General features: G+C 54.5%; 1 protein-coding gene across 1 annotated transcript in view; it reads right to left on the minus strand.

The window, feature by feature from the left end:
* Positions 1 to 15,728, minus strand: part of SYT6 (synaptotagmin 6) — a 38,065-nt gene extending 22,337 nt beyond the window's left edge. The window contains exon 1 of the mRNA XM_063418360.1: positions 15,260 to 15,728. Coding sequence (XP_063274430.1) covers positions 15,260 to 15,413 — 154 coding nt within the window. The 5' untranslated portion in view covers positions 15,414 to 15,728. The remainder of the gene's footprint in view (positions 1 to 15,259) is intronic.
* Positions 15,729 to 17,004: the final 1,276 nt, after the last annotated feature.

Here is a 17,004-nt window from a genome sequence, read left to right on the forward strand (position 1 = left end):
CCCGGTCCTGTTGAACTCAGAGCTGCTCCCCCATCCTCGCCCAGTTCCCACGGGAGGCATGGGGGAAACTGGAAAATAGGTCTTATTACAACTTGTAATTGAGAAGATAAAGCTTAAAAGAAGCAGGATGCAAACACAAATTAACATGGCTGTTTTCCAGGCTGCCTCCCCTGGGAGCCAGCGCTGCTTCCCTGAGGAACCTCCGGCTGGAAAATGCTTTTGGCTGAGGGAGCAGTGACAGAGCTCCCTCCTGAGCAATGAGGGAAGGGATGGACATGGGCATGACAGGATCCATCCCTGGAGGTGCTCAAAGCAGGCCAAGACCTTGAGCAACCCGGTCTAGGGGGAGGTGTCCCTAAGCCATGGCAGGGATTTGGGACCAGATGATCTTTAGGGTCACTCCAACCCCTCAGAATTCTGTGATTCTGTGAGTCTGTGATCTACCTGCTCGAGCTGATATGTTTAAGATAAGCCATCGAGCTTATATATTGATTATATGTTTATTTTATAACCCACTTGTTACCAAAACACCACAGAAAAGACCTGAAGCTGGCAGTGATGGGAATACCAAGAGCACAAACAAGACTGGATTCTCTCCCCAAATTGACCCCTTTTCTCCTTTGACTTGACTTCTTGGTTTGTGTTTTTACTGGTTTTGTAACACCCAAACCCCTTGCCACACAAAAAAGCTCCAAACTGCAGCATTTCCAAGGTCTCTACTCCCTACTGCCTTTAAAGCAAAGACAAACAGCCCAGGGTAGGACAAAGAAACAAAGTGGTTTACAGGTTAAAACTGTAAAGCTAAAAGCAAACTGAGGAAGGGGCAAACATTCCTTGGTATCCATGGACTCATGGAACAGCTCAATCCCCTTCTGTGTTTCATCCTGGATGGGAGCTAATGAAGAGATTTGGTCGAGCTGCCTTTCAGCTTGATGTCCCTGCTGACTTCCTAATGCCCACACTGAGTTCCCAAAGGGGATAATTTGCCAAGTCCAGCCCAAAAGTGATTAATAATATGACAAAGCCATGATTAGAGCAGTCTATTAACTGCAAGACAATAGTGGTCTAATTGTGGCAACATTGACTTTTACTGCTGTGAAGTAGCTTGCACTGTCATTAAAGAGATTCATGGATAACTCCGAGTTTAATGTGCAGAGTTATATTTAATATCCCAAAGATGCAATTTAGCTTTCCTTCCACCCACTCCCCACAGAGCAAACACAACATGTTTGATGGCTCTCTCAGCACTCCAGCAGCCATTACTCATCCCAGCTACCTGTTGCATTTAAACAAAGTTGGAGTGGCACGAGGGGAAGTTCAAGAGGTTGGAAATTCTCCGTGAGGTGCAGTGTGGGGGTGATGCCAGCAGCACCTGGCTGTCCCCTTCCTCCCTTGTCACCTGGGAGGGCACAGATATTTTCTCAGGCCCTGGAGCTCCTCACCAAGGCGGTGGGGATAATGACCTGACCTTCTGCCACCAGCCTGACCCTGCCAAGAGCCCAGGGGCCTCTTCCCTGTGAGAGCTTCTTCCTCCTCAGCTCTCTGGTGGTCCATGGAAAATCTGGGCATCAGGGAGAGCTCGGGCTGCTTCACTGCCTGCTGAGATCCCTTCAGCTGCAAAGGCAGCTCCTGGCTGTTCTGAGCTGCAGCCTGGAGCAGGGAATGCTCCTGCAAGGGCAGCTCCAGGAGCTGGCAGAGCCCAGGGCAGGGGTGATGGTGCTCCCCTCCCTCCCTCTGGCTGGGGGGCTGCTTCCCCAGTGCCCCTCACCCAGCAGCGCTCCCACCACCCCATCAGATACCTCCAGGCTTCTCTGTGCGTTTCCTGCTGCGTTCCCCTCCTGCAGGAGTGTTTGTGAGGATGCATTGTGCTGTTTCTGAAGGGCTGTGCCGGGAGCAGGCACTCAGTGATGGATCACCACCAGGAGAGCAGGGAGCTGGGGGGCCACAGCACAGCCCGTGAGGCACCCACCAATGCTGAGCTCATTTTCTCTCGACTGAGGAGCATCAGCAGTGCCAGCCTGATGAGCTGAGGGCCAGAAATTGGGCACGGGGGGCTGTGGTGGGTCTTGGAGGCGAGGGCAGGGAGGAGCAGCAGAGGAGGAGGAGGAGGAGGAGGAGGAGGAGGAGGAGGAAGGGTTCCATTAAAGCCCAGACACAGAGGTGTTTATTTAGCAAAGCTGCTCAGCTTTGGAAGAAGGAATAGGGAACAGAAATCAAATCTATGAACCCCACAGCAGCATCCAGAAGCAGCACAGAGACACGAGGGAATGTCCCCTTTGGGGACACAGCAGGGAGCAAACCCTGAGGGGCACCAGGGAGGGCAGCAGCCAGCAGAGCCCTTGGAAAAGAAGGAAAAGGCTCTGGAAAGGAGGCTGGCTGCCTGATAAATCCTGGGATGCTGCTGTGGGTGAGAGGTGAGCTGCAGTGCAGCACCGTGCAGCGCTCAGCCAGCTCCTCATCCCTCTCCGAGCCTTGGGAATGGCAGCAGAGCAAATGGAACAGAGCAGCCTGGCCCTGCCACCCCGCACAGCCCCAGCTCCTGCACCAGCAGGCTCTGTGTGTGCAGGGCTCACAGGCTGTGGGCACAGGGCATGGCAGTGACAGAAAAGCACTGCCAGCCCACTCTGTGGCTGTCCCTCTCTGCTGGGCTGTGTGCCAGTCCCCCGCTGATGGCTTTGTCACCACATTTCAGCCCCCTCCTCGCTGCCATTTGGCTGCCATTGGAAACTTCATCAAGTTCTTGATTTGCTGGTGGTGTTCTCCAGGCAGCAGGAGCTACAGGAACATGCCCTGAAATATTCCTGAGCTAGACGAGTCATTAGGAGCTGTCACTTCAAAGTCTGGCTGCCGTCAATTTGCCTTTCACAGCAGCCTGGCAGTGGGAGCTGCTGCTCAAACAGCGCCCAGGTGGGTCCTGGAGAGGGGAAATGTCTCACCAGCCTCTCAGCAGGTGATGAAGGGCCAGGTCAGGGCACAGTTTGGGTGGGGCAGAGCTCCTGCTGCCCCTCAGACCTTGTCTCATGGTGTGGGAGGTGAGGAGGGCTGCAGAGCCCCCTGCAGCAGCACACCCCACGCCATCCATCACCCCTGAGTCACAAACAGGGTTTTTTAAACCCTCACAGCTTCTCCTGTGCAGGGAGTGATGCCAGCACCGGCTGTCCCCTGTGCACACCCTGCTCAGAGCAGCCCCCTCAGGGGACAGGGACCACAGCCCAGCCAGGGCAGTGCTGCACCCCGAGAGATGGGGCAGAGGGAAATGAAGACACAGAAGTGCTTGGGGCCGTGATCCATCCAGAAAGAAGAAGAATCATAGAATTATAGAATGTCCTGAGCTGGAAGGGAACTGTAGGCATCACCCAGTCCAACCCCTGCCCTGCACAGACACCCCCAAATCCCACCCTGGGCGTCCCTGGAGTGCTGTTCAAACTCTCCTGGAGCTCTGGAAGCCTCGGGACTGTGCCCATTCCCTGGGGAGCCTGGGCAGTGCCCAGCACCCTCTGGGGAAAAACCTTTCCCTGAAATCCAGCCTGACCCACCCTGACACAGCTCCAGACCTTCCCTGGCTCCTGTCCCTGCTCACAAACCAGGCTGGATTTTTCCCTTGGTAATGAAAGTAAAGAACCACTGACTGCTCCTCTCAGCTGGCCAGGGCTGCACAACGACCCTGAAAGAGCCCCCTCACTCTGGGCACACCCCCAGCACCTCAGGACGGGTTTGTCCAGGTGCAGGCAGCCAGTCCCAGCTGCTCTGGACGTGCCCAAGCCTTGTTTTGTTATTCCACACCAACCACAAGTGATTCCACAGAGGACAGCACAGGGAATGTGGATGGAAAGCAACCTCTCACAGTTTGCTGAGCACTTTCACACTCAGCTCATCACACCGAGCTCAGAGGGGTGGGGATGCTCAGGAGGGAGATGCTCTGGGAGGAGACACTCAGAGAATCGTGGAATCATGGAATGGTTTGGTGGGAAGAGGCTTTAAAGCTCATCTCCTTCCCCCTCCTGCCACGGGCAGGAACACCTTCCACTATCCCAGGCTGCTCCAAGGCCCATCCAGCCACAGAGGCTCCCTGGAAGTTAAATGAGATTTTTCCTGTGCTTCCCCAGTCCTTGGACACTGAGTCCTGCACTATCAGCTCCCACCAGCCTCCTCCTGACAGCTCAGGCTCCCCAGGAACCCCGACAGAGCCTCCTCATCTCCTGCACACACTCAGCCATGAAATGGATCCTGGGACAGCCAGGACAGGAATGCTCCAGCTGCCTGTGCCAAAGTTTCAGTTAGACAGCAAAAAACTTCTTAAAAATTAATTTGCTGCTACCACAGGGTTCCTGCCATGCAAGAGCTTATCAGAATGCAAACTATAAGCTTCAAAGGGGAGGATGAATCAGAAGCTATTTTGAGAGTAATTATATAAGACTATAAAACTCAAACCATCTCATTATTGCACGTTGAGGATGGAGACAACCCCTCACATGGAGACCTCGCAGGGATCCAGCGATTCCAGTGGCTGATCCATGGCCCAAGAGCAAAGAGCAGAACGGGCTCCACTGAGCAGTGCCAGGGCTTTCCTCACCGCTGGCTGTGCCTCTGGTGGGGATGTGGTTCTGCAGCTGGGAAATGAGCTGGAACAGGAGACACAGACAGCCTCAGCCAGGGTGTTCCTTTCACTGCTGCATAATTTAGAGTCACAGAATATCCTGAGCTGGAAGGGACTCACCAGGATCATCCAGTCCAATCCCTGTCCCTGCACAGACACCCCAAAATCCCACCCCAACAATGCCTGGGAGCGCTGTTCAAACTCTCCTGGAGCTCTGGCAGGCTCGGGGCTGTGCCCATTCCCTGGGGACATTTCTCTGAGCATTTGCTGTCCTGGGTAGCAGCTCTCAGCTCGTTAGTGCAAATACTTGCAAATCCCCCAATTTTATCAACTCCGAGTTATAATTAAGGGGGGAAAATGCTTAAACCATAGATCTGCACATGGAAAAAAAAGTTCTATTCCAGCATCCCCAGCCACAGCCTCGAGGCTTTCCCACGTCGTGCTGGAGCCTGCAGCTCCAGGCTGTGAGAGGATGAGCTCCTGGGACACCCCCGGGCTGTCACCTGCACTGTGCCCTGCCTGCAGGGAGCAAAGGGAGTTGTTTTTATCCTTGCCTACATATCCAGGCTGCAGCTGAAGCTCCTGCTTGGCCCAAGGGAGGGAGCACAGAGGTGTGGATGATGCTGGTGCTGTCCCCATCCCCTCTGCACCCCGTCCCTGGGTGGGGACCATCACCCCTCATGGTCTGACAGAGCTGATTAAATGAGAGCATTAAAGAGAGAAAAGGCACTCTCGAACCCTTTGCCACCTGGTGTTCCTCAGTTCATGCTTTGGTCCTTCTTTCACCCAGGGGACTGATGGCAAACGCTCTCAGACACAGGAGTGGGAGCTGCTCCAGGCCCCAGGGGAGTTTAAAAAACCAGAGGGGAATCTGAACAGAGTAATAATTCAGAGGGACACATCGAAGGTGATTTTCAAGTGCAGAGACAACTGTGAGGCACCTCACATCCCTATGTATGTAACAAAAAAAAGGAAAAAAAAATCAACACTTAAAAATCACAGAATCACTAAGGTTGGAAAATGCCTCAAAGATCATTGAGTCCAACCAAATGAAAGTGCAGAATACACCAAAGAAAGGGGTTTGAGGTAAGATGAGAGTTTGGTGGCCTGGAGCTTGTGCTTTTCCCACTGGAATGGAATGGAGAAAGAGTTAATTGCCCAAAGGGAAGGCAAAAAATCCTGAAAGCTGATGAGCACTGCATGGCTCTCCGGGCAGGAGGAGCCAGAACAGAGCTCTGAAACCCCACAGAAGCTGCATCTCTGCAGGGCTGCCACACCAAATCCGAGTATCCAATGTCCCAGATCCCCTCCTGGACCCTGGCTCTGACCATGGACAGCCCTCAGCCCTTCCTCAGCTTCACCTCCCCAGAGGGACCTGCAGACAGAACTCCCCTCTCCCACCACCACCCACCAACCCCACTGGTGGCTGTGGGCTCCACACGGTGCTGAGAGACACCAGGGACAAGAGCTGACCCCCAGTAACGTGGCTGGGCTGGAGGAGACCCAGCACAGGCTCCTGAAGACAAAAAAATGTCACTTTTCAGCCACTATTGACCGATTTGGGCTTTCCCTCCAGGCTGCAGATTTGTCACTGAAACTTCTGCTGGCGTGTGCAACCCAAAGGGGAACTTTGTGCTGTCAGAAACGCAGCATTTCTGTTATCAAAAGTGACAAAAAAAGAGAAAAAAAAAACTTTTTCAAGCCGAAGGAAACATTCCCTGGTGATTTCTGTCACTTTTGTGACTTAATCAGCTGCTCTCTAGAGCATTATAAATGTGATAGGAAGAGTTGTCATTGCTTTCTGCCTAACTGATGACAAGCTAATGAACTATTATAAGCCACAGTGAATGCAATTATGGCACAAGGCTGTGTGCTAATCCCATGACATTTGATCACAATATGCTGTAGCAACATCTGTAAACAACCCTGGTGGTGCTGAGCACTCGCAGTGGGCAGGGCTGGGGTTAAATCCCTGCTGAGCATCCTCATCCCCGGGGCTGTGACCCTGCACGGGCTGAGCCCTGAGTGCCAGGGGAGCCTGGCTGAGGCTGCTCAGCACGGGGGAAGCCTCTTACCCAGAGCTGGAGCCGAGCAGAGCCGGGCAGAGAGGGAAGCAGGGAGATCCAGGCACCTCTGGGCTGCAGAAATCCAACTGCGTTTCAGGATGCGACGCAAACGGAACGAGGAAAAGCTTTTCACTGTCTCCCTTGAGCAACCAAAACCACTGGAACTTGGAATTTCCTTTCAAAAACTTGATCAAAGTCTGCTGTGAGACACCAGTTCAGCAGTGCCTCTGTGCCCAGATTCTCCACCCTGGAGCTGCCACCTTGCTGCCCCTCACTTCCAACAGTGGGATCCAGTTTTGGGGAAAGGCTTCCCTGTGTCTCCCTCTCAGACTCCATTTTGGCTCAAAACCCCCCTAAAACCAGGCTGCCTTCAAAGGATCTCAGGGTGAAGCTTGGCAGGGAGCAGAACTGGGGTCTCTCCCCATCCCAGTGCTGGAAATCTCCCACCCTGGGATCCAGGCTCCACAAGAGGACAAAGTCTGGGGACCCCAAAAACCTCAGCCAGGGTGGGCAGAAGGCCCCAGGCATAGGACAAGGCAGCCCTGAAAAGCTTCCCAGAGGTTTCCTGACTGTTCCCTGCCCAGGACATGGAGCCCCTCCAGCACGAGGGGCTCCTTGAGCTCCTGAGACGTTCTGGATGAGTTTATTGCCTGGGCCTGCCCCATGGGAACCCCAAAACTGGAGGTGCAGGATTCTTCCAGAACTGCCCTGGCTCCAGCTGATGCCCAGCCTGGCACCCTCGAGCTGCCAGCTGGAGCCACCTAGACCCAAAACATCTACACAGAGCCACAGCAGTCCCTGTTCCTCTGTGCCTCTCCACTTGTCACACCCCCAACACCACGGGCAGAACAGCACTGGCAGATCCAGAGCTGGATTCAGATGGAGCAGCCAGGAAGGACTCACCTGCCTGGAGCCCCTGGCTGGTACAGGGACCCTGCACCGAAATGCAGAGGTTTGGAACAGAGCAGCTCTTTGTTCAAGCTGCCCTGGGTGAGGAGGGAACTTCCTCCCCGTGGCTCTGCTCCTGCCATCAGCAGCTGCTGCTGCTTCCATTAGCTGGGAGCCAAGACAGGGATCTCCAACCCCTCCAAAGTGCTGCTGTGCAGCAGTGGAGTGTGCAGGCTGGGCTGCCTGATCCCACACATTGATTAAATGGATTCGGAGATGCCCTTTTCCAACAGCTCCTACCACTCCATACCCTGCAGCTCACCATTCTTTCAGCATAAGCATTTTGACCAGAGCCCAGATTCAGAGCTGGGCTCAAATAACTCCAAGTAAACGCTCACCAGCATCCAGGAGATGAAGTGCTGCAGCTGGAGAGAGAAACTGAGGAGGTGTCGCCTCTCACTGTACCACACAACCATATTCATTTCTTTGCAGCAGCTACAAACTCACAGAAAATCAGATTATTACAACACCAGGGGCTGGAATTGCCGGGCAATTATTATTCCAAACGTTCCAGGGCCGTGTGCCTTAAGGATGGTTTGGAGAGGGCTGGTGTGGAGGGAGCTCCTGGCGTGCTGCCTCCAGGCTCTGCTGCACAGTTTGCTGTGATGTTGTCAAACATGAACCTGCTACAGCACAACAAACTGAACTAAACACAGAGACACCCTCAGCCAGCAGCTGCGGCTCCGCCGTGCTCCCCGCAGAACTTTCTTCCCTCCCCTGAGCAGGGAAAATGCCCAGTTAATAGACAATCACTCCAAAAACCCCCTCCATGACCCTCCAGGATGCCATTTTGCAAGGTACAAATATAATTAAAGACAACACATGGCAGAGGGACTTAATTGCATCTCTCCCCAACAACTGCCGGCGCGGTTGCTCTGCCGGGGATCCGCTGGATGGAAACACTGGAGCCCTGATTTCCCAACGTGCAGATGGGAAGGGGAAACACAGATTGTCATCTTGGAAAGAGAAACCAGCAAATATCAAAGGTAGAAAAAGCTGCCTAACCGAGATGAGATGGAAAGCTGGGGTCCTGAGGAGGAATACTCGATTTGTAGCTGGAAATGGGAGCAGTGAGAGCAAACAGTTATGAAAACCAAGGGTGGCTGAGGCTCCAGTTAAATAAAACAATCGGAGCAGACACGAGCCCTCGTTGTGGGTCTGGTTCATCCCTGCACGATGAACACACACACGAGAGAGCATCGGGCTGCACACAGCGAGTGCAGCAACTCCGGCACAGCCAGGATGCCAAGGAACAAACACCTGCAGCCCCGGGAGCAGCGGCACCTTCCCGGGGCCACCCCCGGCACCGAGCCGGGCTGTGCCCTGCTTGGAACCAGCCCAGGGCACACGCTGCCTCCCGCTGCAGCCTGGGGGGAAAATGTTTCAACAGCAAAGGAAAGAAATTAGGAAAATAGGCTTCGTGTAATTAAAAAAAAAAAAAAATTAAAAAAAAAAAAAGGGAAGAATGATTAAAGTAACTTGGGAAATGTGGACTTACCAGAGCGGTGGCAGCTCCTCCGCCGCCTGCATCAATTAAGGGCGGCAGCGATCCCGCTGCTGTTTCTATGGAGTTGGGGATGCTGAGCCCTGTGCGAGGCTGCTGCAGCTGCCTCGGAGCCGGCCCCTGCTCCGCACGCATCCACAGCCACCGGTAGCGGCCCCGCTCCGCCTCGGAATGGAGCCAGCAGCAGCAATTAGGCGGCTGCAAAGCTGCGCCTATGCAGAGAGGTGCTCACACCTCCCCAACACGCACACTCCGCTCGGCTCCGGAGGGGCATCTCATTTAGCAGGACCAGCACAGAGCACAGCCAGAGGCGGCTGGAGAGCCACAGAGCCGCACACAATGCACGAGCAGAGGCACATGTCTGTAGACAGGCGGTTTAATCCGTTTTTTCCTCGATTTAATCCGTTTTTTCCGTGATTTAATCAGTTTTTTCCTCGATTTAATCCACTTTTTCCTCGATTCTCTTGGCCGCTTTCAACCTTATTTCAATTCGGTTTTACAAACCTTCCTCTTGGCAGCAAGGTTTGAACCTGATCCCTCCAGGAGCCGAGCCTGGTTTAGCTGGGCTAAAGAGCTGCACGTAGCTCTTTGCTGGGAGGAAAGGCAAGATCCATTTTGCGAGTGCATTACTCCGTGAGAAAAAAGATATTTGCCCCAAGGAGCTGCTCCTCAAATGCCAGGCCTCTGGAAACTCAAGCTTCAGTGATTAATATTAGCTTTGCCTGGGTGGCTTGGAGCATGTTGGCTGTTCTATTGACTTAAAATGCACTTGGATGGCGATTCAGAAAAGTGTGTTATTACGCCTGGTGAGTAAATTCAAGACGTGCCCATATTTCACAGGTAGTGGCTGAAGGCATCCCATAACCATGAATGGGGGTGCCATCAGTCCTCTCATTAGTCAAGCTAATCTATCAGGGGATAGGTTGGTTTTTTCATTCCCAGAAAATACTCCAGAACCAATTTCTCAATTTAAAAAATGATCTTTCTGCACCAACGATGAAAAATCCTCTATTGCCCAGAAATTCCCCCCTTTTCTTGCCCGCAGCAAGAGCACTCCTGTGCTTGGTTTAACATTTTAAGTCTTTGCCAAGAGCCAGGAGGGTGTTCAAGCTGTGCTGCCTGTACCAGGACCTTCAAAAAGAGCAGTTCACACAGGGGGCAAAGCAGTGAGGCACCTCACATCCTTATGTGAATATGTAACCAAAAAAAGGAAAAAAAAAATCAACACTTAAAAATCACAGAATTGCTAAGGCTGGAAAATGCCTCGAAGATCATCGAGTCCAACCAAATAGAAATTCAGAATATACCAAAGAAAGGGATATGGGGTAAGATGAGAGTTTGGTGGCCTGGAGTTTGTGTTATTCCCACTGAAATGGAATGGAGAAAGTGCTCTGAGCTGCTGGGGCTGGAGCACAGGGGGGCTGGGGAGCAGGGATTGTCTGCTGGTGTCTCTGGCTCTGTGCCTTCCCCAGCTCCCTCCTCTCACTCCAGCTTTCTTCTCCTGCAGCAGGAGAGCTCAGGAGCTGAAATTTCCCCCCTGCAGCCCCCCAGAGCTCCTAGGCTAGCTCAGATCCCAGAGGGCTTTGGAGGAATATTTCAGGGACAAGGCAAAAGATTCCAAAAGAGGCTCTGACCCCCAGATGTAGTCCAAGACATTTATTCCAGATTATTTCCAGGGGGGAAAGAGGACAAATGAGGAAAAACAGGGCCTTATCTAGACTCCAGCTAAGGAAGAGAGAGTTGGAACTCAGAAAATGGGGTCAGAAAGGGAGGAAGGGTTAAACTGCATGGTCACAGACTGCAGGGGTCTCTGGGGGAAAAAAACATTCCCCAGAGAAATACAACAAGGAGCATTTTGCTGTGAGGGAGGGTTTGAGGAGGGTTCTCAGCACACTGAGAGGAGCAGGGACAGCCCTGCAGCCCCTCTGCACATCACCCACTGCCTCCTGCCCTGGCTCCACGGGGCAGCAAAGCTTCCTACAAATGGATCACTGAGGAGAAAAAACCCAGCTTAGGTTGTTCAAAGAAAGTCACAGCACAGAAGTGCTGGTGGTAGAAATCAAACCCAGAGGTTTTCTCCTGGATGTGCTTTGATCCCAGGATAAATTCCTTCCTGTACCCAGGCCTCGTCCTTTGAATCAGCATCACGAGATGCCAGCTCCAGTCACAGGCCATGGAATCCCAGACTGGTTTGGATGGGAAGGAGCTTGAGGATCATCCAGTGCCACCCCTGCCATGAGCAGGGACACCTCCCACCATCCCAGGCTGCTCCAGCCTGGCCTTGGGCACTGCCAGGGATGCAGGGGCAGCCACAGCTGCTCTGGGCACCCTGTGCCAGGGCCTGCCCACCCTCCCAGGGAACAATTCCTGCCCAATATCCAGCCAAACCCACTCTCTTTAGCAACACTCATCAGGCCTGCAGGACCATTTCAGAGGGAGCCAAGCTTCCCCTTGCCCCCACAAGATCTCCTGGGATGGGCTGGCAGCCTCTGTCCTCACCCAGGCTCTGTGAGGCCACAGGGAGCAGGAGCCAGCGCAGGGGAGCTGGGAGTGCTGTGGGGATCCAGGGGATCCCAGAACATCCTGGGCTGGGACTGTGGGGATCCACAGGGATCCCAGAACATCCTGGGCTGGGACTGTGGGGATCCACAGGGATCACAGAACATCCTGGGCTGGGACTGTGGGGATCCAGGGGATCACAGAACATCCTGGGCTGGGACTGTGGGGATCCGGGGGATCCCAGAACATCCTGGGCTGGGACTGTGGGGATCCAGGGGATCACAGAACATCCTGGGCTGGGACTGTGGGGATCCGGGGGATCCCAGAACATCCTGGGCTGGGACTGTGAGGATCCACAGGGATCACAGATTATCCTGGGCTGGGACTGTGGGGATCCAGGGGATCACAGAACACCCCGGGCTGGGAGCAGCTGTGGGGATCCAGGGGATCACCCTGAGGATCCCACCACGACCCCTGAAGCCCCATTCCTGGGTCTGCACAGCACCCTCCAAGCACCCTGTCTCCCAAGGACCCCAGACCCTGCACTCCCATGGGCAGAGGGCACAGATCACCATCCCCCCCTTGGGCAGAGGGCACAGGTCACTGTCCCCCCTGGGCAGAGGGCACAGGTCACTGTCCCCTGGGCAGAGGACACAGGTCACTGTCCCCCCTGGGCAGAGGGCACAGGTCACTGTCCCCTGGGCAGAGGACACAGGTCACTGTCACCCTGGGCAGAGGGCACAGGTCACTGTCCCCACGGCCCTGTGGGGTCCTGCCTCCCCTGCTCCACAGCCAAGTCCTTGCCCTTCAGTAGAGCTGCATCACAAACCCTCCCAGCCACATCCAGGAGCTGCCAGTGCCCGTCCAGGGCACAGAAAGGACGGGCCCATCCTCTGCAGGGCCATCACCCGTGGTAAGTGCTGTCCCCAGTGTCACTGCCCAGGGCACAGGTGGCACTCCCAGTGAGGCCTGGCAGGGAGGAGATGGAGGGAGCTCCGGGGAGGGACAGGACACAGGCACCACAAAGGGACACTCAGCTGGCTCCAGCCAGGTCCTGTTCCTCCCCCTCACCCTCCCACCAACGCAGCAGCACCAACCCTTCCCCAGCCAAACTCCTCATTTTTCTGGCAGCTCTGGCTGCAGCAGCCTGCCATCCTCCTCTGTTGGGTGTGCTTGAGAGGAACGCTGCAGCTCCACGGCTCCTGTGGGTTGTGAGGAGGAGATTGAGCTCTTACATAACCAGGGAGCAGAGGTGCATCCACTCCAGGCCCAGCAGCCACTCCAGCCACCCAGCCCAGAGTGGTTTAAAAAAAATAAACTACAGCACAAAAACTTACTCTTACATAATCTATTTAGAAATATTTTTATATTCACAGGGTTTTTGCCCACTCTTGGGTGCAGTTCAAGGAGGCTGATAATACCTGGCTCCACACATTCCCCAAGGCTGCTGCCCCCCATCCACACATGAAACAGCAGAAAAGACCAAACTGTGCAGAGCTGTGCAGGAGCAGCCTGGCTGAAGCCCTGGCAGTGCTTCCCTCAGCCTGAGCTGCAGCAGGACACTCCACAAGCCAGGCTGACCCAGCCAGGAGTTAATAGATTTATCCAGGAGGCAACAACCTGCCCGAGAAGCCAGAGACTCCACATGATGATGACAAATAAGGCAGGTTGGGCTCCAGCAGGTTTGGTGTTTGGCTGGGGACGCTCCAGCAGGAGCCAGGGCTCCTCTGCCCTGCTGCTGACACAGCCCCTGCCTGCTGCCATCTGCTCACCTGCACACTGCCCCACCTTCCTCCCTGTGCCTGTGAGCATGGGAGGCTCTGAGCACTGAGCACGGAGCAAACCTTCAGGAGGAATGGACAAAGCATCAGTGCAGATAATGAGATAAACTCTGATGGGAAGGCATGGTACCTCTGTGACTGTGTTCGTTAACACTGGATGCAAACAGATTTTTTTCCCCCTTGCTGGAGCAGCTTTACAGCCAGGAACTGAGAAATATTCGCACATGTCAGGCCCAAACTGTGTCCTCAGTGCTGTCTAGACATAAAAATGGGCCCAGTCGTGCAGAGCAGAGGCAACAGCCCCAGCTGTTTGTGCAGCCAGCCTGGCACAGCTCGCCCAGAGCACTGGGGCTGCCACTCAGAGCACAGCTCAGAGCACACAGACACTCACCCTGCTGGAGGCAGATGATGATGATGATGATGATGTGATCCCGACCTGGACACCAGGTCCTGGACAGGCTGCACAAACAAATGCAGATCTGTCACATCAGGGTGGGCAGAACAAGAGCAGAGCAGAGTATTTCTGCTGCAGAGTCAGGAAAATGTTCATTTTGGTGCAAGGTAAAGAGTTTCAAGTTGATGCAATAAGTCTGCAAGCTGTTTGCTCTGTTAGCAATAGAGAAAACTGCTGCACGGGATGTGATGTGTAAGGACACAACCAGCCAGGGTAAGAGGCCTCCAGAACAGGCAGGTGTCAAACAAACTCATTTTAAGAAGAGAATTAAGTTACAGGCAAAGTGGGATGGGAAAGGAGGGGGTTTGCCTGGAAGTGTCAGCAAAGCAGAGCTGGAAGCACCACTGCACACCAAAGGCTGGCAGAATCCTGGTGTGCCCCGGGGGTGCCAGCTGCATCCCAGCACCAGATCCTGGCAGGAGAAAGGGAGGGAAGGGGACACAGAAAGCCTTGGACAGGGATTGTTGGGCAGCTGTGCTGCTCAGGGGCTCTGCAGAGAGGAAAGTTTGCACAGAGGAAAGGTGCTCAGCAGAGGAGGAAAGTTTGTGAAAACTCATGCTGTCAAAACTGCTGTGAAATCCATTGGATTTACACATCACTGCCACAGGAACCTTAGAAGAAGCCCCCTATGAAAATGCTGGAACACATAAACAACTTTCAGCAGGTTACCCTGCAGAAGTAATTCTAAATAATTCTAAAAGCGATGAGATTTGGGGTTTTGCTCCTCAGCACAAGAGCCTGGGGTTCCACCTGCCCCTGGCAATGTCTGCTGAGGTGACAGCAGAGATCCCTCTGGAGAGAGCAGCCCTGAGAACAGGGGCAGGGAAAATTCCCACTTTGCAACACAGAGCTGCCCCTTTGCTCCCGGAGCAGAATTCCTGCTCCTGACTCATCCCTGACACACCAGAGTCCCTCCCTGACTCCACAGCCTGACCAGGAACAACTCAGGCAGTTCCTGGGGAAGGCAGAACACGCTCATGAAAGTACATCAAGATCCCTCCTGATGAACAGAAACCCACGGCAGTCCCTCCATTTCTCAAACCAGGACAGCACCAATCAGTTTCTGCCGTCCCTGGGACTCAAGCAGGCTCTTTACTGCTTTTTGATTGGTTTGGTTTTGTTTCATACACCACAGGAGTCTGGTTTTGAAAAAGGAACTTTCACAGGGACTTCATCTGGTGAAGCAGCCCAGAACATCCCGGCTGTCCCCCCGTGCAGCCATCCCCTTCCACATCAACAGGTGAGGCAGGACTTGGCCCAAATCTCCACCACGGAGCCTGGGGAAAGGGAAGGAGCCCTCCCAGGGCACCAAGCCCTGGCTCCAACACGGGGCTCCCAAACATTTTCCTCCCCCTGCAGGGATGGATGTCCCTCCTGCCTTCCCCCAGCGGACCGGAGCAGCGGCCGTACCTGGCTCGGAGATGATGAGGCTCTGGTCAGAAGGCAGCAGGAGGAATTCCCTGCAGGTGTCCCGGTCCAGGCTGGGCAGGCTCTTCCTCTGGCACAGCTCGGTGAGGATGCTGATGGCCCTGCGGCAGCGCCCGTCCTCCCCGGGACCGCTCATCGCCCTCTCCGCATCCTCCGCTCCCCGGGAAACTCAGGCTGGGAGCGCAGGCCGGGCTCGGGGCTCAGCACAGGAGCGGCTCCGCTCCAGTGCCATCCCCTGGGCTGGCAGCACCCGCTGGGACCCCCGGAGCTGCCCCGGGGCCCCCGCTCGGAGCCGGAGCCCGCAGCCCCCGGCGCTCCCTCATCGCCTCTGAGATCACAGCTCTGCTCCCTGCCAGGGCTGCTCCACACAGGAACCTCCTACCAAACTCAGCTCCGTGCCCTCCACACGAGACACGCATTAAAGCCGCAGGCCAGACAATTCCCTTTAACCCCTTCACTGCTGCCCCTCCTCTCCAGGTGCGGAGTTTTGGCGTCCCAAGCCCGGATTTTGCAAACGAGAGCTCCAGGCTGAGGGAGGAGCCGGAGCTGCCACAAACCCGGCACAAACTCCTCACAAGTGCCAAAGGCAGCAGAAAAGCCGCAGGTTTTATTGATTTGTTTGTGCTGGTCCCAACACACCGGGCTGCAGATGGCAACAGAGATTGAGAACGCCGTTCTAGTTCCTAATTAGATTTTTTTTCCCTTTTACTTTCTGTGGTATTGTTTTTTATTCCTGTTGCAATTTAGCAGGCAGGTCATGCCACGCGACAGAGCATCTCTTTGACAGGCGATTGTGGAGCAGGCAATTAAAATTATGTACAGCAGGATGGGTTCCTGCAGCTTTTACAAACTTAATGAGCGTCGTGGAGAGCCGGGGCTGAGGCTGCACAGGTCCCTCAGCCCCACGGCACAGCAGGGTGAGCTCAGATCGTGTTTGTGTTCCCCGTTAATGACCTGCTGGAGCACTGGGAGCTGTCACAGCAGGAGGATCCCAGGGGTGGCACCAGCACCCAGCACAGAACCTGCTCCATCTCCATCCCCAGGCTGGATAACTCCTCCAGCTCTCGGGCTGGTGTGACATGAAGGGTCTGGGTGGCACCTGAGGGGCACAGAGGCATTGCCCAACACCCTGGAAAGCTGCACCAGGGCCCTCTGGGACACCCTGGTCCTTCCTTAGCCACACCATCGTTTTTTGTCACATCAAAAACGTCCCTCCTGTCCCCACGTGCCACCTGTGCCTGGCACAGCCACTTACCCGCCAGCTCTGCTCCTCCCAAAAACTTCTGTTGCCAGGACAACGCCAGTGAAACCTTTTCTTAACCCAGGAACTGGTCACAAAGAGAGGCTTTTAATTAGACAGCCCCTGGCCCTGCCGGTGCTCCATCATGAGCTGCTGCTGCACACCGAGAGCTCTTCCTGAGGGTGTTTGTCACCTGTCACCTGCGGGCCAGCCCCAGCACGGGTCTGTGTTTGCTGGGGAGAGATGCAAACCCTGGGAGCCAACCCAGAAACCTCCCAGAGATGAAGCTCAGGTAGAGTTTGCATTGTATTCAGATGACAAACTCCCTAAACCCACCCAAACATTTATTTTTAAAGAAACTTGAGGCTCAAATGATGGCTCAAACCTGAGATTTGGATCCACACAACATCTGCTTGGCTCCTCTTCTGTGCTCCTGCCTGCCCGGGGGTATTTGAGTCCCCAAACCAAAGGATTTGTCCCCAAGGGG

Source organism: Prinia subflava, chromosome 23 (assembly GCF_021018805.1).
Source record: "Prinia subflava isolate CZ2003 ecotype Zambia chromosome 23, Cam_Psub_1.2, whole genome shotgun sequence".
NCBI lineage: Eukaryota > Metazoa > Chordata > Aves > Passeriformes > Cisticolidae > Prinia > Prinia subflava.